Here is a 25,885-nt window from a genome sequence, read left to right on the forward strand (position 1 = left end):
GGTGAAACCCCGTCTCTACTAAAAAAATACAAAAAACTAGCCGGGCGAGGTGGCGGGCGCCTGTAGTCCCAGCTACTCGGGAGGCTGAGGCAGGAGAATGGCGTAAACCCGGGAGGCGGAGTTTGCAGTGAGCTGAGATCTGGCCACTGCACTCCAGCCTGGGTGACAGAGCGAGACTCCTTCTCAAAAAAGACCAGCCTGGCCAACACGGTGAAACCCTGTCTCTACTAAAAATACAAAATTAGCCAGGTATAGTGGTGCACACCTGTAATCCCAACTACGTGGGAGGCTGAGGCAGAAGAATTGATTGAACCCTGGAGGCAGAGGTTGCAGTGAGCCAAGATCGTGCCACTGCACTCCAGCCTGAGCGACAACTATCTTTATATTAAGTGGAAAAGATTATAACAGTTCTTATAACATGATTTAAACTTTGTAAAAAAAAAAAAAAAAAGTGATTAAAAGCCAAAGCCAGACTCATAAAAAGCATCCACATGCTTGTAGGCCAAAGCAGGCTCCATAAACGATGCAGGTCAGAATATTGGGAGACACATCACTGATCACTGCACTTTCTCCCATGGAGCCTGGACAAAGTTTCACTCGTCTCCTCAACATACAGCCCCAGGCATCCACCACCAGTCTATCCAAGGTGGCCCTCAAGAGAATCCTCTTTGTCTTTTGAGCATTTGCTACCCCTCAATTCCACTGCTAGAATCTATTCATCTAGTATTTCTTCTTGAAATAAGAAGAAAAAACTTCTTTGTCTAATTCTTATCTCCTATTTCATTCTCCTGTCTAAACTCTGTGTGTCTCTGTGTCACTCCTTTTCGTACACTTTTCTTGTGACTCAGCTGTACCCTGGATCCTGGTTTGCTACTTCTAGTTTTGCTCACTTCCACATCACCACCTTTTCCTTTTTTATCCCATCATTCCCATAGGCACACAAATATGCTCTTGCATCTACAATTGTTTTTTAAAAGGTATTCTCTAGAGCTAGATCATCTCCAGCCCTCCAGCACATCTCCTTGATAAAGCTATGTTGACTGTTTCTACTTTCTCACCCACCTATTTTTCTCTTCATTCCCTCCCAGCGGGCTTTACTTTCTACCTCTCCATTGTAACTAGACTCAATTAGTGTCCTTGACTTTTAACTTGCCAAATCCAGTCATCGGCTCTCTGGCCTGTGTTACTTAAACATTCAGCAGCCCATGAGACTGTTGAGACACCTTTCTTGAAATACCTTCTTTGCTGAGCATCTTAGTTTCTTCAGGCTGCTGTAACAGAATACTGTAAACTGGGTAATTTATAAACAACATAAATTTACTGCTCACAGGTCTGGAGGTTGGGAAGTTCAAGATCAAGGCACTAGCAGATTCAGTGTCTGGTGACAGCTCTGCTCTGCTTCAAAGATTTTGCCTTCTAGCTGTGCCTTCATATGGTGGAAGGAGCTGACAAGCTCCCTTGGGCCCTCTTTTGTAAGGGTACTGGTCCCATTGGAATCCTCATGAGCTTGTCATCTCCCAAAGGCCCTATCTCTTAATACCAACATATTAGGAATTAGGTTTCAACATACAAATTTTGGGAGGACACAAACATTCAGACGATAGCCCTGGGTTTCTAGGATACCATGGTCTCCTGGCTTTCCTTCTGCCTCACTCGCTGCATCTTCTCAGCCTATTCTGCGGGATGCTCCTCTTGCTGACCACTTCTCTTCTGTTTCCATTTATTCCCAGGTATTGCCATCTAGCCCTGTGGCATTAAATATCTTCTATAATCAGTTCCCAATTTATAATTCCAGTTTCAATCTCTCCCCTAAATTCTGTTGTTAACTTGGGTGTCTAAAAAGCTTCTCATGCTTACTGTGTCCAAAACAGAGCACTCAATTTCCATCCTGTGGCTGAGACTGCTAGCTGTCCTCCGGTAATCATCCTCTCCTTCTTCTATTGTAATACATGGGATTTTACTGGGCACATAGCCTCTCAGAATAAGGCCTACATTGACAACATTTCAGTCTCTTTTGTAGCTGAGTTCTGGCCAATGAGATGTAATCACAAGTATTGTGTGGCGGCTGCTAGAAAACCTTTTTAACATACTGCAAACATACATCATTTTCCTCCTCTTTGCCTTCTTCTGTCCTGCTGCCTGGAACACAGATGTGATGACTGGACTTTAGCGTCCATCTTGGGTGATGAGAATGGAGGACAATATCCTAGAAATCGTGGAGTGGTGAGTTGGAAAGGTCTCTGAAGGTATGGAGCTATCATACCTGTTCTGGACTGCCCACCTTCAGGCTTCTTTTATATGATAAAGGAATACAGGTGCTTCTCAACTTATGATAGGGTTACGTACCAATAAACCCATTGTAAGTTGAAAATACTGTAAGTCAGAAATGCATTTAATACACCTAACCTACTGAATGCCATAGCTTAGCCTAGCCTACCTTAAATGTGCTCAGGGCCAGACGAAGTGGCTTACACCTATAATCCCAGCACTTTGAGAGGCCAAGGTGGGAGGATTTCTTGAGACCAGACATTCAAGACCAACCCTACAGTTGGGCTAAACTCTTTGGCAATGCAGTACACTGTAGAGTATCCATTGTTTACCCTCGTGATCTGGGAGCTGTGGTTTGCTGCTGCTGCCCAACATTGTGAGAGAATATCAATGCATATTGCTAGCCTGGAAAAAGATCAAAATTCAACATTCGAAGCAAGATTTCTACTAAATGCTTATCATGTTAGCAACGAGAAAGTCGAAAAATTGTGAGTTGAACCATTCTAACTCAGGGACTCTCTGTAAACTACCTTCTTCAAGCCACTATTACTGTGCTTCAAGGCTAAATCTAACCCTAATACGGTCATCTATGTCTATCAGAGAACAATCCTGCTTTCACATACCAGGCAACTGAAAATATAAAATTAGTAGAAAAGATTATCTGTTTTTATACTATTTTGCACAACAGATAACTTTTCTAGAATATAATTGTACTGATTAAAGATTTATACTTCCATTTTCTGAGGTTTTAAATGAATTCTAATAAAAGTCCATTTATAGTGTTTAGATTATACTCCTCTCTAAACGGATTTGTCCTCATCTGACATTTTGTGCTGGTTTGAGCACTTTCAAAGACAGGCTAAAACAAAACACAACCTTCTCAATACATAAAATCATATCCAAATGTGAGTTTTCTCAGGCTACAATATCTAGAATTTTTTAACTTTAAAAAGCAATGTTCGTTCAGTATATGGTAAAAGCTCCATAAGTATTTGTGAATGAATGACTTAGTAAATAAATAGTATACTATCACATAATTATTTAACTATGTAAAGTTACCCTGGTGATTTCAAAAACATGTTCCCCAATCTTTTGACACTATTCTCACTAAAGGTGAGTCCATTTGTGCTGCTATAGCAAAATAGCTTAGACTGGGTAATGTATAAAGAAACTTATTTCCCACAGTTCTGGAGGCTTGGATGTCCAAGATCAAAGTGCTGGCAGGTTCAGTGTCTGATAATGGCCTGATCTCTTCTTCCAAGGTGGCATCTTGAACACTGTTTACTCCAGAGGGGGCTAACTCTATCACCTCATAGCAGAAGAGATGGAAGGAATGGAAGGAACAGACTTACTCCTTCAAGCCCTTTTTATAAGTGGCTAATCCCATCCATAAGGGCTCCACCTCATGACTTAATTACCTCCTAAATGCCTTACCTCTTAATACTATCACACTGGCAATTAAATTTTAACATATGAAATTTGGGGGATACATTCAGACCACAGTAGGTGGGATCTAATTTCCCTCCCCTTGAACATGGGCCAGCCTTAGTGAGTGACATCACCCTCATAGAATGTGGTAGAGGTGACACTGTATGTCTTCCAAGACTAGGTTAGAGCAGGCAGTACAGTTTCTGCCTGGCCCTACTGGAGATGCCTTTGGATCCCTGTGACAACACACAAAATGTCTGGCTACTCTGAAGCCATCATGCTGAAGAGGTCATGTAGGGATAGAGGGAGACGACTGAGGAGCTGGAGCTGTTGCAGAACCCAGCTGACTGAGTTTTCCCAGCATCACCTGCCAGACTTGTAAGTGATTCCAGTTATTCCTCAGCCTCAGAGCTGCTCTTGGCAAGTGTGGCAGAGAGGAGCTTTCCCTGTTGATCCCTGCCCAAATTGCAGACTTTAAGCAGGATAAACAGTGTTTGTTATCTCTAGGTGTGAAGGTAGTTTGAACAGCACTCATAGTAATGGGAACATTCCCTAATCAGCATGTTGACTCTCTATGCTGCTTCCTTGATTGTCTTGGAGAACATAATGACCCTTTCAGTCATTTCCTTTGGGTTAGTTCCCTCTGTGGAAAAGGGGCATTCTTGCACTTGCCCTACCACTGGTGTAGCTACAGTTTAGAGAGGGCTTTGTTCCCTTCACCTTGCCTCTATCCAGGGAAAATATCAGACCTGTTGCCTTCCAAAATGGAAACAAAATCACCTGTTTCACAGCAAGCTGCCTAAGATGCGGTCTGTGAAGATGGTACAACGAAGTGATAGGCTTTCCCGTTTCTTTACCCTAGACACAGACTGAATGGAATGTGTTTCAGCATACTGGAGGTGACCAAGGCATATCCTCCATATAGGAACAAAGCAACTAAAAAGAAAACTATAGCCTCATTAACTTGTCTGAGGTGGTGATTTGTTAAGTGAAAAGCAGTGGGTGGTGTAGTTTTTAAGAAGGTGGGCCATATTACTATTTCTTCAGCACTTCCTGGGGAAAAGGATACTCTAATTATATATATGTTCTCTAGCCAAGTTTCACCTAGGCTAGACAAAGAACAATCTAATGTAATTGTCTCATTAGTGCATTTCCCTCAAAAGGAAAATTATGTTATAAATGGCTGATATATTTGCCTACTATAAATGATGCATGGTATTCTAGTTTATAAATTGATCTCCTATGAAATCTTGTGTTTGTTCCCTTAAACTTGATCATTCCACAGAAAGCTTTTAGGATCAATTCCTTGACCAGTGAAGAGCTTTGGCAGCTCCACCGATGTTAACAGTGCCTTATAGGATCCTACAGGAAGCTGCTAACTAGTTTTTTTCTTTCTGTGATGTACATTAGCTGTAGCAGAAAATAGTATGCAATTAGAAGAGGCTCCCAATGGTTGAGGCCTTATTTGGATGACTGCCAAGTCCAAACTGCACTTTCTAGACCCAATCTCAGGGAGTCCAGTTTCTTCCACAGCAGGACTCACCTACCAGATTTGGTTTCATGGTGGTAACTTCTGTGACCACAGATTTTAATTCTATTCATAGCCAAATTATCACTCTGGTGAGTTTGGGTTTATATCCCAAGATAGAGCCACCTCATCATCTAAAAGTCGTTTGGAAAACTAAAGAATGACAGTTATCAATTATATAAGTAGCTTTCAATTCAAAAGAGGGAGATATAATATAACGAAGTTAAATTACATTTTGATTCTGCTTGCTAGATAGTCTTTGATCATTAATGGTGTCAGCAAAATTAAGCACATCTTAGAGTCAAATTACATGTCTCTCAACCTCTTCCATGAAATGTTTCTCTCCTCTCCCTTTCAGCCTCTCATCCTTCCTTCTTTCTACCTTGTCACCTCCCACTAGATAGGCAACTTAGATATATTGATGATGTCCTCTTATTTGTCAAAAATTCACCAAGCTGTTAATAACTTAGATTTATGAAAAGTACAGTAATTTTAAGTCAACCAACAGGCCCACGCTGTTTAAATTATTTGTTACTAGGGTGACAATTCTATACCCAATTTTAGTTTTCAAAATCCAGGCAGAAACACCTTTATTGGGATTCAGCAATGACTTTGTTTTATAACCTGCAGCGATTATTACGAAGATACATGTTTTTTCCTCACCTTCTATTTTGTTTTATATTTTTGTAAAAAAAAATATGCTGGCATATTTTATGAGTACAAAAGGAAAACGTTTTTTATGATCATCTCTGTCTACATAACAGACTGCATTTTTGTGAGCATTTAACACATTTGTGCCAAAAAAATATTGAAAATATTATCATATAAAAGTGCCATTTACAGGCAGCCACCTACAAGTAAAACATTGCTATGGCATTCTTACCTCCCATCATGAGCCTCCTATGAACTGAGTCACATAGGAGAATCTAAAAAAAAAAAAAAATCCTGGGAGGTTCAAAAGATAGCCATTTCCCTAACGATGAGACATGTCCATAAAGAAGGGCTTCATTATTTTTGATTCTTGTCAAATATTTCAAGGCATTCTGAGAGCCCCCATCTTCAGGGTTAACCACATGTAATATGCTCAACACAGCCAGCGTCTAACATACAGCCCAACAGTCGTCTTTCCATTAAAATGTAATTTTTGCTTCTCCTTTTCCATCTAGCACCTCTTCTAGCGGTTCTTGTGTCGTTAGCCGCCTTTCCATCTCACCTTCGCACTATTCTTTTGACTCAATTGTGCACAAATTGAATCAGGCCTGTCAGGGCGACGCTTTATGAATTTCCCGTTGAGGCCGTGCACACTCCCCTCTGCGCAGAGGTCGGAGCCGGTGGGTGCCCGGCCGCCGCCGCCCCGCGATCGATGCAGCCTGAAGCTTCCCCGGGTGAGGCCCCGGCTGCCTGGCTTGGTCCCGGAGTCCATGGCCACAGAGACTGATGCCTTGAAGACATGGTTTTTATGACCACAAAACGTTGCATGCCTCACTTTAATGAAAAAGTATCTAGCAAAGTCGGCTGTAAAGCAAAACTCCTTAAATAAATCCTTTCCCCCATCCCTACTATTTCCATTACAAAATCAAAGAAACAAACAGTATCAGCAAGCGGGGAAAATACACAGTTTTTTATGTTTGTGCCTCGCTGTGTTCCCAGCAGGATTTAAAGTGATTTGTAAGCGTGTATAAAACAAGAGCGTGTACATTTAAAAGGGAAAAGGGATAAAAACAAGGGTGGGGACATAAAATAGAGCCAGGAACAAGGCTTAAGTGATGCCTAAAATAATGACCTCTGCTATGAGTGGGTCACAGTTTGGCAGTAAATTATCTAGTAGTTCTCTATCAGCTAACGGCATCCCCCAGCCCCAACTCAATTTGTTTAGGAGCATTTTTGCGGGGAGGTGGAGAGGTCAGGGTGAGGGTGAAAACGCAGGCGTGTCTGGCCAACTCATTTTTCATTTGCCTTCACGTAGGAGTCGATTTTAACATAACTGGAAGAGAGAACATCCCGGACTGGGCGTCCTTAAAGCAATCTTCCTCAAATATTGCTCTTCTGAGACAAAGGCACTTGTAAATATTGGAAGGCATTGAATTCAAAATCTAGGCAGGCTTGCCTTGCCAAGAACAGAACCATAAAGATGTATACAGCTGCTCTCTCTCCTCTCCTTCACAGGCAGACAGCTCGAAAGATGATCTATTCTTGCTGTCTCTGATTCTTCACTTCCCCCTCACTCTAAAACCATGCAAATCTAGCTTCCACCCCCACCACTTCACTAAAGCTGAGCTTGCTGAGGTCCCCAAAGCACTTTTCAGTTATTTTACCTGGGTCCCAGCAGCGTTTGGACACTGACTGCTCCCTTCTTAAAATACTTCATACCTTGGGTTTTCCTAACAGCACACACTGGTGGCTATCATCTCCCTCTTCTCTGGTCATTCCTTCTCCACGTCCTCTGTTGCCTTCTCCTTCTGCACCTGACCCTTCAATGTTAGTGTTCCTCGGGATGCTGTTCTAGTGCTGAGAACCCTATCAGAAAGGGTCCACATAAGTGTGGCCACCATACAGACCAGCAAAAAAATATAACTCCTTTGAATCCCAGAGTGAAGAATTTCATGAAGCTCTTAACTGAATAATGGCTGCAGAAGATGTGGTATATTGGCTTGGTCGACCTCTATTCCAGACTCCTTCTGGGATATTTCATGTACTGCAGACACTGGAGAGCTAGGAGCTACATTTCCTGACTGCCTTTGCAGCAAGGGTCTCAAATACGATTTAGTCATTATTAATCAGAGGTATTCCTGTGCAATTTGAATTTGGAACGGAGTTCAGTGGACAGAGAGGCAGCAGTGCCTGAGGCATCCATTTAGCTGGTGTGAGGATCTAGCCCATGTGGCTCTGGGGCCAACAATTCTGGTGGTGCCTTCTTGATACCTGGACTGATAGGGTAGTATATTCATACTCAATATTTTTCCTGGCAGTCTGCTGATTCCCCTAATAGGCCTATCAGGAAAAATTGTCCAAGGCTTGAAATTGGGTCATAGAGATCGGGAGTGTCTTCCAGGAGAATTCTAATATAGTCTGGTAGAAACTTTAGGAATTTTCTAATTCTATAGGAGTGTGCACTGGTGACTTCCTATTAACTACACTATTTTACAACTCTGTAAGGTAGAAATTTATTTGCAGCAAGCTATAGAAATCCAAATAGTTTTGTTTTTTACTTTTTAATTTTATTTGAATATAAAAGAAACAGGATCTCATTCTGTTGCCCAGGCTGGTCTCAAACTCCTGGGCTCCTCCTGGTTATTGAACTCTTATAATGTGGCAAGTTTGAATTGAGATGTCTTATAAGTATAAAATATATACCATATTTTAAAATGCAATATGAAAAGTATGTAAAAATATCTCATTAATTGTATGTATTATATAGATTACATCTTCAAATAATTATATCTTGGATAGAGTGGGTTAAATAAGATATATTATTAAAATTAATTTTAACTATTTTACTTTTAAAATGTGACTCTTAGAAAATTTAAATTACAGATGAGGCTTGCATTATGGTTCAGACAGTGCTGTCCTGTAGAATTTTTGCCAGTTTTGCATCTATTAACCAGTTGATTTAAACATTTCTGATTGTGTATTTATCTCTGAATTCTCCTTTGAACTGGACTTAACATCTTACAGATTCCCTTATTAATTAGTGTATTAAATATTTGTGACTTGTCATTTTATACTTGTATGAGAATCACAGTTTTAACATTTATACTTTAGCAGTCAATTCTGCAGAGTTGCTCCAGCAGGCCCAATCTAGATTTTTTATTCCAGTTCTTCCAATTATATTGTAAGTACCTAATTCCCTATATTAAATTCCATTCTAAAATAGCAAAGGTGGTTTTAGTTACCTGCTACTGTACCCTGACTATACCCTGACATTAGCTTAAAATTGAACATTTACTGTTTTCCTGATACAGTGTTAAACACTTTACAGATTATTTTATTTAATCCTCACAGCAACTCTCTGTGAGGTAGGCAGTATACTCCTCGTTTTACAGATGAGGCACTAAGAGTTTAAGAAACTTGTCCAACACAACCAGTAAGTAGTAGCTGGACTCACACCTAAGCATACTGACTCTAAAGTCTACTTCCATCCATTACCACTGTGCCAGCACCTATTCTGTTCCACCAAATAAAACAGAAAGAAGAGGATATCTGTCACTGTGTTGACCTAGAAGCTGTGGTGCGGCAGGGAAGTTACAGGTTATAGTCATACCCTCACTTGTTCTGCCGTCTCTGCTCCCAGGCCCTTTGATTCAATTAGCTGGTTCTCAGAATCCTGGGCATAGCTCAAACCTGAGTGGCTCTTCCAGACTCTCACCCAGCCGAGGAGGTTGAATGATGGGCCATTTTCCACTGCAAGATGAGAAGTGCCTCTGCCAAGACTAACAGGTCTTACTAGTGGAGATGCACTGGAAGTATGTGACTCTGAGGGTCACAGAGATTGCTAAACAGGCTGTCTACCATCTTTGGCAAAAGCAGAAAACAATTACACTGTAATAATAGTTATTAATGACCAGATGTTGCATTAAGTGATTTACATACATTCTCTCTAATCCTTCCAATAGTTCAGTGGGGTGAGTAGCAGTATCATCATTTTAAAAATGAGGAATCTGGGTCTTAGGTTAATTATGGATGCTCTAGGATTCCCTGGATAATCACTGAACTCACTAATCGTGGGCTACATATCTGACAAATATTTCAGACATTAAAACATTTGATAATAAAGGAGTCTATGGTATTATTTGCCCACATGTAACTGAATAAGGAAACTTGTTAAAGAAAGGAGAATGGCAAAAATTTTATATATTATCCATTATCCTTCCATTATTAATGCTAGTTTAAAAGCTTAAAATTGACAGGCAACTCAGTATTTTCCAACATGCATCACATTAGCTTTTAATTCACTATCTGTCTTATTTTTTTAATTTTATTTTTTTACCGTCTCCTTTCTTGCTGTGGTCTTCATTTTATACTGGTGCTGAAGAGACATCTGAAAGGATTATGCCACCCCACTTTAGTCCCAGGAAATAGAACTACTATGAATTATTGATAGTGTTAGCTTTCTAGTGCTTTAATTTCACCCCTGTTTCAGACAAGGATATTAAATGGAATTTTTTATATTATCCCAGGAGCTTACTACACAGGAAATACTAACTGACTTGAATTATAGAAAAGACAGTCCTATGTTGATTTCCATTTCTACACAGGGTGAATTCTTCATATATTCTACTCCACTATATTTTTGCTTAGTGTTAGATTAATAGGGCAGTTTTCAAACGGAGTTCCTCAGAACCCTTGGGATTCCTCAGAGGTGCTTGCAGTACAACTAGAGAAGCAGGAGGGCTAGGCGGGGTGGTATCTGCAGGCGGACATACACACCACTACACACATGTGCCCCCAACCGTTCCCTTGCTTCCGAGAAAAACTTGTCTACTGTAAGTATGAAGCCTTTGTGCAAGATTATGTTGAAAGAAAGGATTCTCCTCTTTAAAAATCTTGAGGCTGGGCATGGTAGCTCACTGCTGTAATTGCAGCTCTTGGGAGGCTGAGGTGGGAGAAGTGCGTAAGGCCAGGAGTTTGAGACTAGCCTGAGCAACATAGTGAGATACCATCTCTACAAAAAAATTAAAAAAAAAATTACCCAGATGTGGTGGCACACATTTATAGTCCCAGCTACTCTGGAGGCTGAGGTGGGCGGATCCCCTGAGCCCAGGAGGTTGAGGCCAGAGTGAGTCATGATCATACCACTGCATTTCAGCCTGGGTGACAAACACCTTGTCTCTTAAAAGAAAAAAAAAAAAAAGGAGTAAAATATCCTGAGTTAATACAATAAATACAATAGATGTTTGCACATCTCTGAGATACTAAGAAAAAATGTCTAAGGATTTTTATACTATGTAGTTGAGCATATACAGCTGTGCACTGGACTTGACAGAAGCTGATGGCATGTCATATGACTTGGCTTGCAGGATGGACTTGGCCCTCCTGTGGTGTTGTAAGAATTACCTTGAACTCTGGGTAAAGCCAGTTATCATGTATATTTATGTAATGAATAAACTCACAAGTACAAAAAAATGCAATAATATTGGGGGCTGGTACAGATAAATGAACCAATTGCACAAGTAGTCTTGGTTCACCTGCTTCTATTCGGGTCACTAGGTCCCTGAATCCATAGGTCTCCAATGTCCTTTAAGAGCAGGAATATAGTCATTGCTTGTGTTCTTCAGAAGGGACTACCATGAATAAAATATTTTATGAGTTTCTGTAATAAGAGCAAATATTTCTCTAACTTGCAGAGTATTTTAAAAAGTGAGGGTTTTGTTTCTTGTGAGATAAAAATCAAAGAGTTAAAAGTAGCATTCAGGGTTCCTTTCTGTGTGTGGATGGTATAGGTGCCTAGAAATTGCCCTCCTACCATGCATGGAAGCTGTAGACCTGAAGAAGGCAGGCAGATGACAAAGGCTCATTCATTCAATATACATTTATTTGTTCGGGGTTGGGGGATATTTCTTTTTTAAGTTTTATTTTATTTGTAATTGACCTATAATTGTACATATTTATGAATATGTATTTATTGAGTACCCACTATCAGCAGGCATCACGCTAGGTGTTGGGAATCTACTAGTAAGACCGATCCTGCCACCTTCTTTCTGTGTGTGTGTGAGACAGAGTCTCCCTCTGTCACCCAGGCTGGAGTGCAGTGGCGTGATCTCGGCTCACTGCAACCTGCGCCTCCCCAGTTCAAGCAATTCTTGTACCTCAGCCTCCCAAGTAGCTGGGATTACAGGCACTCACCCCCATGCCTGGCTAATTTTTGTATTTTTAGTGGAGACAGAGTTTCACCATGTTGGCCAGGATGGTCTCGCATTCCTGGCCTCAAGTGATCTGCCCGCTTCCGCTTCCCAAAGTGCTAGAATTACAGCATGAGCCATGGCACCCAGCCTGATCCTGCCACCTTCTTAGAATTTGTGTTATATTGTGGAAGACGCAAATAAACACATAGACAATGACATAAACATAGCAATTACAGAATGTGATCACTGTCAGGATGCACGCAACAGAGTAGGGTGGGGCCGTTTTCACATAGGGGCAGTCAAAGAGGAGGCCCTAGAACAGCAGAAACCTAAGTGCATTTTAGAAGGCCACAGCTGGCCTCTCTGCTGGCTTCCAAAGCAAAAAATGTGTGGTGCTTACTGTATTTGATGGCTAAATACGTGCCATCTGTACTAAAGAATGAGAATGCTGTGGAAACCCTGAGGGGACCAATAGTTGGTGACTGCCTGTATAGGAACAAAAAATATAGCACAGTTAGTTTATTACACAAATAGATTTTTCCTTGGTCATTTAACATTTATCAGCACCGTATTTTATTTATTTCTTAATGCAAAGGTGGCCTGAGGGATAATTAAAAGTAATACACCCAAGATCATTGTCCTTTTCCATTCCATAAAAAAAATTGTCTTCACCACTGTCTATGATCCTCATCAAACATAGAAAAAATGCATCCATAGTGAAATCTCCTCTTATATTGTTACTTCATAATTAAAAGCAACGTGATTTTGTGAAGGAATAAAATTAGACTTTACAAAAATTAGTTTCATTTTCAAAACCTTTACATAAGCATGTAAAATATATTAGAGTGAAGAGGGACACGTGGTTATCAAACAACCTGACTTCTATCAACAGAAGTTCCCAGTTTACATTATTATCCGTTCATTTTTACTAGTTGAACCTTCTGTTTTGTTTGTGTAAGCTTATCAGTGGACAACCCTTCTTAAATAGAAATACCTGAAAGATGCATGCACACAAAACTGATTCAGATTTACCACAGAAATACTAGACTTCAATTAACATAATTCATCCACCTACCCATCCATCCATTCAATATTTATTGAGTAAACTAAACTTATAGGTAAAATATGCTGGAACCAGAGCAGTGTATTGTGGTTGTGTTGGCTCCTTGGGTAGGTGAACACTGTTCCTGTTTTTTCTTTCTTTGCACACTTACTGTAGAAATTTTCTGAAAGGCAAGTAGTCAAACTGGCTGGATAGCCTAAGAAATTTGAAATTATGTGGCCGAGTGCAGTGGCTCACACCTGTAATCCTAACACTTTAGGAGACCAAGGTGGGAGGATCACTTGAGCCCAGGAGTTTAAGACAAGCCTGGGCAACATACTGAGACTCCATCTCCACACACACACACACACACAAATTTTTAATTAGCCAGGCATGGTGGCTCATTCTTGCAGTCCCAGATACTTGAGAGGCTGAGATGGGAGGATTGCTGAAGCTCAGGAGTTCGAGATTACGGTGCACTATTATTGTGCCACTGCGTTCCAACCTGGGTGACCAAGTGAGACCCCCATCTCAACAACAAAAAATGAACAAACAAAAAAATTATGCAGTCCAGCGAATGTGATAAAATGAACTAGCAGAATGAATTTGGGGAAAATAATTCAGGAAAAATACATGGGGTGGTTTACCTAGCAACCCCAAGAAAGATAAAAACTATTATACTACTAAAGGAGTTCAGTAAGGCATCTGATTACAATATAAGAGATCACCAGTTTTCCTGTATCTTGTTTAAAACAATGATTAAAAGCATCTTGTTCAAAATAGCAAGAAAAATATAATTGAGTATAAATTTATCAAGAAATACACAGGACCTGAATTAAACAAACTATAAAATTTTAATGAGAAACTTAAAGACTTGAGCAAAACTGGAGAAAATTTTCACTCTTGATGACAAATGTTAGAATTGCCACTTCTCTTCAAATTATTTTTAGATTTAAAAGGGGATGTGAAAGGATTGGATAAAATTATACTAAACTCTAATAGAATGTATGATACAAAAAAGGACATTTAAAACTAGAAGAATAATGAGGTGAGGGTATAGGGACTAATGGACATTAAAATATATTCTAAAACTATAATAATTAGAATAGTTTGGTACTGGTTTAGGGATTAACATGTCAATGGGGTCAAATAGAATGCCTATAAACAGACTCAGGCATATGCACAAATTTAGTGTAAGATAACAGTTACATTTGGAATCTGTAGAAAAGGATAAATTATTTAGTAAAAGATGCTGGGGGAAATGTCTATTCAAAATTAAGACATCTTTTTCATATAAGGCAATCACATAATTCCAGATGTATGAAAGATTTAAATATAAAGGATAAAGCCATACTTTCATATAAAGATGGCATATTTTGAACACATGCATTTGCCTCTGCTCCCTCCTCAACCCTACTTAAATATCAGTAAAAATGGTTTTTAAAAACCCTTAAAAGCATCCACAAGGACAAAAAATGGGAGATAAAGCTACAGCAATAAAACTTTGGAAACTAGAAAACACATGAGCAGGTGGTAATGCAAATTTGATTGTAAGCATTACAGGCTTCCAAAGCAGAGAAATGGTCCAGTTAACACAGTAGAAATCCCTCAAGGCTCAGGCCACTGGAAGTGGGCATGAAGGTGGGGCTAAAAATAAGAGTACTGATTCCAAATCTGCTTACTAAGCAGTTGTCCCCCATGTCAAACAGGAGAGCAGCTGCCCTGCCTGCTCAGGCAGAAGCCAGAGTTCATTTGTTCTGAGACAGTCTCACTCACTCTGTCACCTAGGCTGGAGTGGAGTGGCGCGATCTCGGCTCATTGCAACCTCTGCCTCCCAGGTTCAAGCGATTCTCTTGCCTCAGTCTCCTGAGTAGGTGGAATTAAAGGTGCACACCACCATTCCCAGCTAATTTTTATATTTTTTAGTAGAGATGGGGTTTCACCATGTTGTCCAGGCTGGTCTTGAACTCTGACCTCAACTGATCCACCTGCCTCAGCCTCCCAAAGTGCTGGGATTACAGGTGTGAGCCACCACACCCAGCCAGAGTTTCATTTTTATAGACACAGTTAAGAAAATGATGCAGTGCTGAAGACAGGGATTTATCAAAAGTTAATCCCTGCGTGTTGAGGCCTTAACCTTCTTCCCAGATTCTCAGGGCACATATAACCAGATGCATAGCTTCTAGGCAGGAAATAGGGTGTATCTTGCCTGGAGAATATGACCAGTCCAAGGGAAAAGATATCAAGATACTAACATCAGAGGCTCCCAGATGCAATGGTCACCCTAGAAAACTTAAGACCGACTGGGCGCGGTGGCTCACTCCTGTAATCCCAGCACTTTGGGAGGCCGAGACAGGCAGATCACGAGGTCAGGAGTTTGAGACCAGCCTGACCAACACAGTGAAACCCCGTCTCTACTAAAAATACAAAAATTAGCTGGGCATGGTGGTGCATGCTTGTAATCCCAGCTACTCAGAAGGCTAAGGCAGAATTGCTTGAACTTGGGATGTGGAGATTGCAGTGAGCCGAGAATGCACCACAGCACTCCAGCCTAGGCGACAGAGCAAGACTCTATCTCAAAAAAAAAAGAAAAGAAAAAAGAAAGCCAAAGACCACAGCTCAGCAGTAGGGCGAAAGAGAAATCCATTGCAGATTGGTGGATGGGGAAGCTCACACTCCTTCACCCACTCCAGGAAACATCTGATTGAATTGTTAAATCTGCCCTCTGAAATGGATTGTCCCTACTGAAAAAACTCTGGCCCAGGCATTGATCCCAAGCCCCACTGGCTGCAGGACAGGCATCTGAAGAGCACACTGCATTGCAGGACAAGCATCTGAAGAGCACACTGCATTGCAGGACAGGCATCTGAAGAGCACACTGCATTGCAGGACAGGCATCTGAAGAGCACACTGCATTGCAGGACAGGCATCTGAAGAGCACACTGCATTGCAGGACAGGCATCTGAAGAGCACACTGCATTGCAGGACAGGCATCTGAAGAGCACACTGCATTGCAGGACAGGCATCTGAAGAGCACACTGCATTGCAGGACAGGCATCTGAAGAGCACACTGCATTGCAGGACAGGCATCTGAAGAGCACACTGCATTGCAGGACAGGCATCTGAAGAGCACACTGCATTGCAGGACAGGCATCTGAAGAGCACACTGCATTGCAGGACAGGCATCTGAAGAGCACACTGCATTGCAGGACAGGCATCTGAAGAGCACACTGCATTGCAGGACAGGCATCTGAAGAGCACACTGCATTGCAGGACAGGCATCTGAAGAGCACACTGCATTGCAGGACAGGCATCTGAAGAGCACACTGCATTGCAGGACAGGCATCTGAAGAGCACACTGCATTGCAGGACAGGCATCTGAAGAGCACACTGCATTGCAGGACAGGCATCTGAAGAGCACACTGCATTGCAGGACAGGCATCTGAAGAGCACACTGCATTGCAGGACAGGCATCTGAAGAGCACACTGCATTGCAGGACAGGCATCTGAAGAGCACACTGCATTGCAGGACAGGCATCTGAAGAGCACACTGCATTGCAGGACAGGCATCTGAAGAGCACACTGCATTGCAGGACAGGCATCTGAAGAGCACACTGCATTGCAGGACAGGCATCTGAAGAGCACACTGCATTGCAGGACAGGCATCTGAAGAGCACACTGCATTGCAGGACAGGCATCTGAAGAGCACACTGCATTGCAGGACAGGCATCTGAAGAGCACACTGCATTGCAGGACAGGCATCTGAAGAGCACACTGCATTGCAGGACAGGCATCTGAAGAGCACACTGCATTGCAGGACAGGCATCTGAAGAGCACACTGCATTGCAGGACAGGCATCTGAAGAGCACACTGCATTGCAGGACAGGCATCTGAAGAGCACACTGCATTGCAGGACAGGCATCTGAAGAGCACACTGCATTGCAGGACAGGCATCTGAAGAGCACACTGCATTGCAGGACAGGCATCTGAAGAGCACACTGCGTTGCAGGACAGGCATCTGAAGAGCACACTGCGTTGCAGGACAGGCATCTGAAGAGCACACTGCGTTGCAGGACAGGCATCTGAAGAGCACACTGCTTGCAGGACAGGCATCTGAAGAGCACACTGCATTGCAGGACAGGCATCTGAAGAGCACACTGCTTGCAGGCAGGTGTGTTTGCAGGTCCCTGGTCACCTAGACTAACTTTAAGGATCCTCATTGCTCTTTCACAATTCCTTTAACATTTGTCAACTCCTTTAGCGATTATTACACCTTTTCACTTTATTCAATCCTTCAACTCTTCCTCCACCCCACTTATTCTCAGTAAATTACCTTATCTCCCACGCACTGAGAAAATGGAAGCTATCTCATGTGAATGCCTCTTCCTATCCAAATTGCTCTCCAATTTTTAAAATCTACTGTCTTCTCTTGCATACAGAGAAAATGTGTCCTATTTTCTCTACCTAATGAGTCTACTTATCTCTTGATCCTGTTTCTTCTGACTGCTCTGGGCCTTGTTCCATCAATTACCACTCATTTGCTTGAATCTTCAATTCATTCCCTTTGCCTACTTATGAGAGTATGTGTAAAGGACACTGATCTACCACTCGGATTCCCTTTCAAGATTGAAGGATTCAGTCCCCCAGATGCCAGGAGTGCTGCTGGAAGATGGCCCTTAGCCATCAGCCTTCTTCAGGAATTGCCTCAGCAGAAGAAAGTAACCTCACTAAAGTTCACGTATTCTTCCCTGGGCAGCTCTCCTCTAACGACTGGGTTAATGTGGGGAATATAAAGACCAGCCCTCTCACCTTAACTTGAGACAACTCTGAAGGGTCTTCTCAGTTTCAGAGCTCCTTAAGTCTTGGCCAAGGTCTTCATAGAGACTGCATCATTGCCCAGCTTCTCCCTCAGTCCAGTCTTGCCTCCTTTCCTTGCCTTCCACAGGTTGTTAAACCTGACAGCACTCCCTAATTAACTTCATGCTAATCATCTCAGAGCCTGAATCCCAGGGTACCCTCCTTAATGACAGTATGTTTGTAAGACAAGAACATTTAATAATTTGTTAGGTAGTACCAAGTTGCCCTTTCAAAAAGCTGTACAAATTTGCACTCCCATCACCAATGTAGAAAAGTGCCTCTTTTCTACATTGCCTAACTACACCCTAACTGCCACTACTGAATGTTATCAAGCTTTTAAAACTTATCATTCCATAAGTGACAGATGGTGGCTTATTCTTGCTTTATTTGTATTTTTAAAAATTATGCGTATGAGTAAGAATGTTTTTACATATTATTTACTGGCTATTTATATTTCTTTCCCTTTCATTTGCTTGTGTTATTTGCACATTTTTCTATTGCACAGCCATACTTATTGGTAATATACCACATACCATATGTATATTAATTTTCAAGTACCGTTTATATAGTAAGAAAGTTGCAAATAAGTTTCTTCAGTTTGCTGTTTGTTTGGCTTTAAGACGTTCTTCCAGTTATTCAAGTGTTTTGAATTTTTAAAATTTGCTAACATTACCAACATTTTTCCTGTGCTTCTTGGTTTTCTGTCATGCTTAAACTGGCATTTCCCATTCTAAGATTTGGGGAAAAAACACTAATATCTTCTTTAAAACTTAGCTCAAATGCCATTGCTGTCACAAAGATGTCTGTGAGAACCTCGGCCAGGTTAACCCCCCAATTCCCTTCTCCCTTTGTATAATATAAATCACATTGCCCATCATATTCTGCCTTAACATTATGGCCATTTTTATTATTCTCCAGACTCTTCTATTGGAATGTAAGTTACTGAGGGAAGGAATTCCATTTTAAATCTTTATGTATGCCCTCCAGTATCTAGAATGATTTGCGTAAAGTCCTACTTAAATATTTATTGAGTTGTATTAACTAGTACTGTTTAATTATGTGGCTCTGACACTAAGGGTGAGTGATTTTATATGTATGTATACATACACATATATATGTATATTTCACACACATTCTCATCAGCCATAAATTTTGTGAAATTTTGTGACTATTTTTTTGCTTGGATAACTCTTAGTTCTGCCATCTTTAGACCTGAGCCACACTTACCAAAGGCTGACTGCAAAAACAGCACTTGAGAGTGAGGTCTCAGGGCCTGCCAAGTGACAGGTGACCAGAACACTCCTAACTGAGGAGGCAGATCAAGCAGAGTGGTTCCTAGCAACAGGGGAAGCATATATGAAGCCATGACACAAAGTGGCCATCCTCCCCCAGAGGAAGCAGAGCCCAGCCTCCCAACACCATGACCATCTGCCCCATCAGTGGCATAGATTCCTCCAGGCCATACTTTCGGCTGGGGAAGAAGTCCCTGATGTTGAGGACAAGATACAGGCAGGTATCTCAACTAGGTCAATACATTGAGTTATCAGCTCAGGTGGATTAGTCATTGCAGTTCCAATGCCCAGTAGTCCTAGTCTCGGATTCCATGGTTTCATTTTCTCCCTTCTCATTCTCTTGAGCCCATTCAAATATGGCTTTCATGCCACCACGACTGCTCCTGCCAAGGTCACTGGTGACATCCATGTGGCTAAACACAATGGCCAGTTCGCATTTCTCACCTCACTGGTCCTGCCAGCAGCATCAGCCTGGTGGATCCCTCTCTACTTCCTGAGGGCTTGATTGGGCTCCCTGGGCACCAGTTTTTCTCATACCTCACTGGATGCTTTATTCTCCTCCTTTTCTGGTTCTTCCTCTGCTTCGTGAGCACTTAACATTGGAGAACCCCCAAAGTACAGTCATTGGACCTATCTTTTCTATCTAGATTCATTTTCTTGATGATCCCAGCCAATCTTATAGCTTTCAATACTGTCTACCTGCTGACAAATTCCAAATTTTATTTCCTCTAACCAGACTTGTAGGTCCAGCTGCCTACTCAACATCTCGCTTTGGATGTCTACAGACATCTCAAATGTAACATTCCAAAACTGAGCCTCTGATCTTCCCCTTCCCACAAATCTGCTCCTCTCACAGTCTCTCCATTTCAGTAAATGACAAACCTATCCAACTAGTTACTCACACCAAAAACTCTGGTGTCATCCTTCACTCCTCTCCTTTTCTCACACCCACATTCAATCTGTCAGCAAATCTACTTTTACTATATCTTCAAAATATACTCAGAATCTGAATCCTCCTCACAACCACTCTGCTAACCACCCTGTGCAAGTTACTATCTCTTAAGTGCCTCTCTTTTCTCATCAATAACTGGGGGCAATAATAGCCTATGACTTACAGGGTTCATATGTGGAATGAAAGACACATAAAGAACTTAGCATAGTGCCGAACAAATTGTTAGTGTTTGGCCAGGTGCAGTGGCTTACACCTGTCATTCCAGCACTTTGGGAGGCTGAGGAGGGAGGATTGCTTGAGGCCAGGAGATCAGCCTAGGCAACATAGTGAGATCTTGTCTCTACTAAAATTCAAAAAAAATTAGCCAGGTGTGGTGATGCATGCCTGTAGTCCCAGCTACCTGGGGGACTGAGGCTGGAGGATTCCTTGAGCCCTGAAGGTCAAGGTTGCAGTGAGCCATGATCGTGCCACTGCACTCCAGCCTGGATGACAAAGTGAGACCCTGTCCCCCGACTCCCAAATAAAAAAGTTGTTAGTGCTTAATAAATCTTAGCTTTCAGTATTATTTGTGGTCTCTCTTTTCTAGGAGGTTTCAAGAAGATGTGACTAGTAAAGTTGAAGCTATCAGCTCCTTTTCATAAGAACTGAGTTTTTCCTTCAATGCATGAAATTTTCATTTTAAAGATTTCAACTGACTGAGCTAAAGAAAAAGAAGTCTAAATTAACCTCTGCCAGTTAAACTGTCACAAAAAAGATCCAAATAAAGGGTTAAAAAGCACAATAGCAATTTGAATCATTGGAATTCTTCTCTAGCCTGATTAAGAGGAATTTTCAGCTAACCTAAAACATATTTTAAATCTAAAGTTATATAAGATTGTCACATATCATACTGCATAGCTGTATACAGCCCTAGCTTCACAACCTGAAATAATTTGGGGATATGAGGAAACTCATAGGATGTTTCTACAACAGCAACAGATATAACAGCCATCATTTGTATAAAACAGCCTTGTTTTATAAACCCATAGTCCCAACAGATCTATCATCCCAACTAATTAGTAATAGGTAGAAAGATTCTGGAAAGTCCTCAGTGTTATCTGAGATGTCAGCAATATACAATAGGCCCGAACCATATAGGAAACATCTTGGGTAAGTGCTCTAATGCATAAATTAAATATATGGATATCACTAATAAGATAAACCATTGCACTAAATAATCAGAAAAATATTTCAGAGCATTCAACTTGTCCTTTAATGCAATCACTTTGTTAATCTGTGATAAGAAACAGTATTTGAATACATAAAAGTAGATGAGCAATTTTTCTTACTTTAATGTGTTTGGAAAATTATGTTTCTTCTTTATTCTTTTAGTATGGCTCTCTCTCACCATATATATGTCTGTGTGCGTGTGTGTCTGTGTATATATATATTTACATACACATAAATATATGAAACATCTACCACGTGCTGAGTAATGAGGAAACAATAGTGAATTGTTTTTATTACTAAGCTCCTTATAAAAATATTTTGATCGTTTTGAGTGTAAGAGCTAGGTAACAGTGGCCTTGGAGTGTTTTAAGTTGGGGGGTGGGGGATAACCCTAATATAAAATCATCAGGAATTGACTGTGCTTAATTTGTTAGATTTTCTTTGTCTATATTTAATTATACATTATACTCTGTGGTATTCTTAGAGTGATATATACAATGTAAACAAGTTTAAATATCACATATATGCAAGAAGTTGCTTAGTAAAGGTAAACTCCCATTAATACCTACTGTGGGGTCCTTTTAGCTGATCCATGTATACTTTGTATGCTAATTTTATTTATTTATCTGTTTTTGTAGGAAGTCCTGGCTGAGCGAGGTTGGAAGCCCTAGTTCTCGCATTGACCGCGCAAACTTTTCCAATGAAAAAACCATCTCTAAACTTGAATACTCCAATTTTAGTATTAGATACTAAGAGAAGAGAAAAATTGTAATGCTTATACTGCACAATAGATACTATATGTTCTTAAGACTATGTATACTAGAATAGTAGTAGTGGAGTAGGGTGAAAAAGGAACTTTCTGTTCTGAAAGCTAAGCGACTGTGTTACTAAAATGTCTGACACTGAAATAATTTTACTCAACTGTGTTTTCAACAAGCAAAATGTAGTATTCTAAGATTAAAATGTCATTACAAAATATTTAGTATGAACAATTTAAACTTGTCTCATGGAATCTTTAATTTCAATGAACATTACAGCATATATGATATATATGTTATTTGGCGAGACATAAAATAAAGTTAACCATTTAAAAATTATTTTCACATACTGTTGTCTGTGTTGAATTATAAAATCCTCTGAATAATTTGTGACTACAGTTGAGTCATTTGTTATTAAACTCTTTAAAAAGAACCAGCGATTAGAAATAAATGTATGTGATGATCAATATAACCATAAAATATTATCAACAAAGAGTTTTTAAAATTCTGGTTAATGTGAACATTATTCAGTTGGAGCTACTTAATGCCTTCCATATTGCTGTGTACAGTGAACATTCAGGCTGAATGATGGTGGCTAACAAGAACTCACAATTTCAGTAGAGCAAGCATCAAGATTTTCAACCACCACCCACAACAGATATCCTATTAACCAGAAAAGAAACTGAGAGTCTAATTGAATCATACAATACTGTCCCCTAAACTTGTCCTATCACTTGGGAAGCTTCACATGTAACTGATAAAGCAACGGAGAATATAAAAGGGAAGGATTTTTTTCTATAGCATAAAATTATATTAAAAGAGGCAGACCTTTAATGCAAAAGACTGGGGAATTTCCAGTGTTGTAGGCATATACTTGCCCATATTTCATGATTCTCAAACTTTTTATAGCAATGGAATCCTTCCTTAAACCAACATTTTATATAGAATTGAATACATAAGTTTTAGAAAAGCAAAACAAAGCACAGCTGGTGTAATTCAAGTAGGGATAGGCGTCCCCGGAGCCTTGCACACTTGGTGTCCCTCTCTCTACTTGGACAATTTCAAATACCTTGCTAGTAAACTTTGAAAACTACTATTCTATTTAAGGAACAAATCTCTATTGCTATCCTCCATGGTCTGGAGAACGAATGCAGGCCTCTTTCTTTTCTACCTACTGCAAGGTAAGAAATGAGGAGAGATGAAGGGGGCAGGGTGAGTTTGTTCATTGGAAAGGTTAACTCCTTGATGATAATATTGAGATCAAATGTATATAAAACAACATGACATTAGGGAATGACTTTCCAAATAAACAAAGGACTAAAGAAGTTTCCTATTATTTTAATACCATCATCTATGTTAAGTATTACATGTGTCAAATGTCACACAGGAGAATCTAAATATTATTTGGATTTTGTTCTCCTTCTGTTTCCCCACTCCTGATTCAAGAAAGGTTGACAAGTCTTTGTGTTCCCTTATTTCAGGGAAAGTTTTGGGTGCCAGATCCCCCTGAAGACAACCTTTCTTCTATAATTTCATTTTAAAGAGGGCATTATCTTGTGGGTCAAAGAGAAAGACAAATGCTGGGCTCTTAGGGGGTAAAAGAGAAGCAGAAGTTGTGAGAGCTAAAGAAGACAAGGAGATTATCCAAGACTTTGGAAAGGAAACAAAGGCTGTGGATTTCCCAAGTCCTGGAGACCTGCACCTTTCTCCCCAGTGGCACCTCTACCTATAGCTAAACCTGAAAAGGAAGCAGCTGTAGTTCCCAGAGAAGCCAGATCCCAGGCCCAGGGGCTCTCAGCATTAGCAAGATTCCTGTCCCCATAAATGCTTCAAGGCATCCTACAAACACCAGGGTGGTTACAAGGGGCCACGGTGGTTTGAACAGTGATCATAGCAACTGGTATGCGCTGGACACCGAGAGGTCTTTCCTTAATGTTTTCTCTGCATACGACTCTTTACATGTTCCTTCTGAGAAAGGGAACAAAGCACCAGGGATGACTAAGATACCCACCTCCAGATAGGATGAGGCTTGAAGCAGGCTCGCTTTGATTTGGAGAAAATAAAATAGACATTTTTTTCACCCTCAAGTTTATAAACAAAACCTGTATCTCTCTACACAGAGAAAGGCTAAGTGATTGAAAAAAATGTATGATCTCAGAAGTGACACCAATATGTTACTTCTTATATCCTGATATCCTTTGGTAGTTCCCTTCCCTGCTCTCTCTGTAAGAAAATCACACATCACTAGAACAATCTTCTAACTGCACCAAATGAATCACACTAGTCAAGATTACTTAATGATTAGTACATAACTAAATTCTATTATTGGATGAAAAATGTACATTATAATTGAAAAATAGGTGTTCAGGAATGGGTAGAAAGCAAGAGAAATCAGGATAAAGCAAGATGTAAATAGGGGACCAGGTAACACATCTCAACAGTAAACTTAATATGTCAAATTTCATATTGAATTTATAGTGAATTTTTAATTTACATATATTTTAGATAACAAATTTTTATACATTTATTTGTATCAGAATTAGACATTTTAGAAACCAAGAAAACAAGCAAAAACTGGATACCTACATTTCAGTGACTATCAACCAGCGATCTCAACACTCCATGTGCCCATGCTGTTCCCCTCAAGATGCAGCATATCAGAATTAGGGGAGAAGTGTGATTTCTAAAATCATATTATTTTTCACATTTATACAAAAATATCTATCTTTTGTTTTGAGACAGGATCTTGCTCTGTTGCCCAGGCTGGAGTGCAAAGGCACAATATTGGTTCACTGCAGCCTCAACTTCCTGGGCTCAAGTGATCCTCCCACCTCTGCCTCCAAAGAAGCTAAGACTACAGGTGCATGCCACCATACTAGCTAATTTTATTTTTTGTAGAGGCGAGGTCTCACTATGTTGCCCAGACTAGTCTCAAACTCCTGGACTCAAGTGATCCTCCTGCCTCAATCTTCCAAAGTGCCAGGATTACAGGCGTGAGCCACTACTGTGCCTGGCCTTTTTTTTTTTATTTCGAGATAGAGTCTCACTCTGTTGCCAGGCTGGAGTGCAGTGGCACAATCCTGGCTCACTGCAACCTCTGACTCCTGGATTTAAGCGGTTCTCCTGCCTCAGTCTCCCAAGTAGCTGGGACTATGCGCACCACCATGCCCAGCTAATTTTTGTATTTTTAGTAGAGACGAGGTTTCACCATGTTAGCCAGGATGGTCTCGATCTCTTGACCTCGTGATCCACCTGCCTTGGCCTCCCAAAGTGCTGGGATTACAGGCATGAGCCACTGCACCTGGCCAAAATGCTGAGTTTTTAAATCGAGGAGTTCAATAGAATCTTCTCGACTGGAGGAAATGTGCCAAAAAAAAAAAAAAAGACTTTACCGGTAGGGCACATAGGAACAACAGGGGTGTACGAGGAACGACAGGGGTATAGGAGAGAAATGAGATTTTTATCTGAGGAAGGGTGTGGGCCTCTCAGGTTGAGGAGAAGCAATGCAAATTTCATCCGGGGAGTGGGAATCGTTAAGTTCAGGGAGTACCCTCATGCCTGAAGAATGCAGCATAGCACCTCACAGTACAAAGGCAGAAAACACTGAAGAAGGCACGAACAGGCAGTGGGTGGAGACAGACAGCAGTTATCAGTTAGTTTGACTTTGCTGCAAGCTGGTCACCATTTTTTATGAGTAAGTATTTTTAAC

At 40.7% G+C, this 25,885-nt stretch overlaps 1 protein-coding gene across 2 annotated transcripts in view; it reads left to right on the forward strand.

Annotated features, from left to right (window-relative positions):
• Positions 1–22,515, forward strand: part of ACYP2 (acylphosphatase 2) — a 200,812-nt gene extending 178,297 nt beyond the window's left edge. For both annotated transcript variants that reach the window (XM_017859048.1, XM_017859049.1), the window contains exon 4: positions 22,057–22,515. In XM_017859048.1, the coding sequence (XP_017714537.1) occupies positions 22,057–22,171 (115 nt within the window). In that variant the 3' untranslated portion in view covers positions 22,172–22,515. The remainder of the gene's footprint in view (positions 1–22,056) is intronic.
• Positions 22,516–25,885: the final 3,370 nt, after the last annotated feature.

This window comes from Rhinopithecus bieti, unplaced genomic scaffold, assembly GCF_001698545.2.
Source record: "Rhinopithecus bieti isolate Rb0 unplaced genomic scaffold, ASM169854v2 scaffold_47995, whole genome shotgun sequence".
NCBI classification, from domain to species: Eukaryota; Metazoa; Chordata; class Mammalia; order Primates; family Cercopithecidae; genus Rhinopithecus; species Rhinopithecus bieti.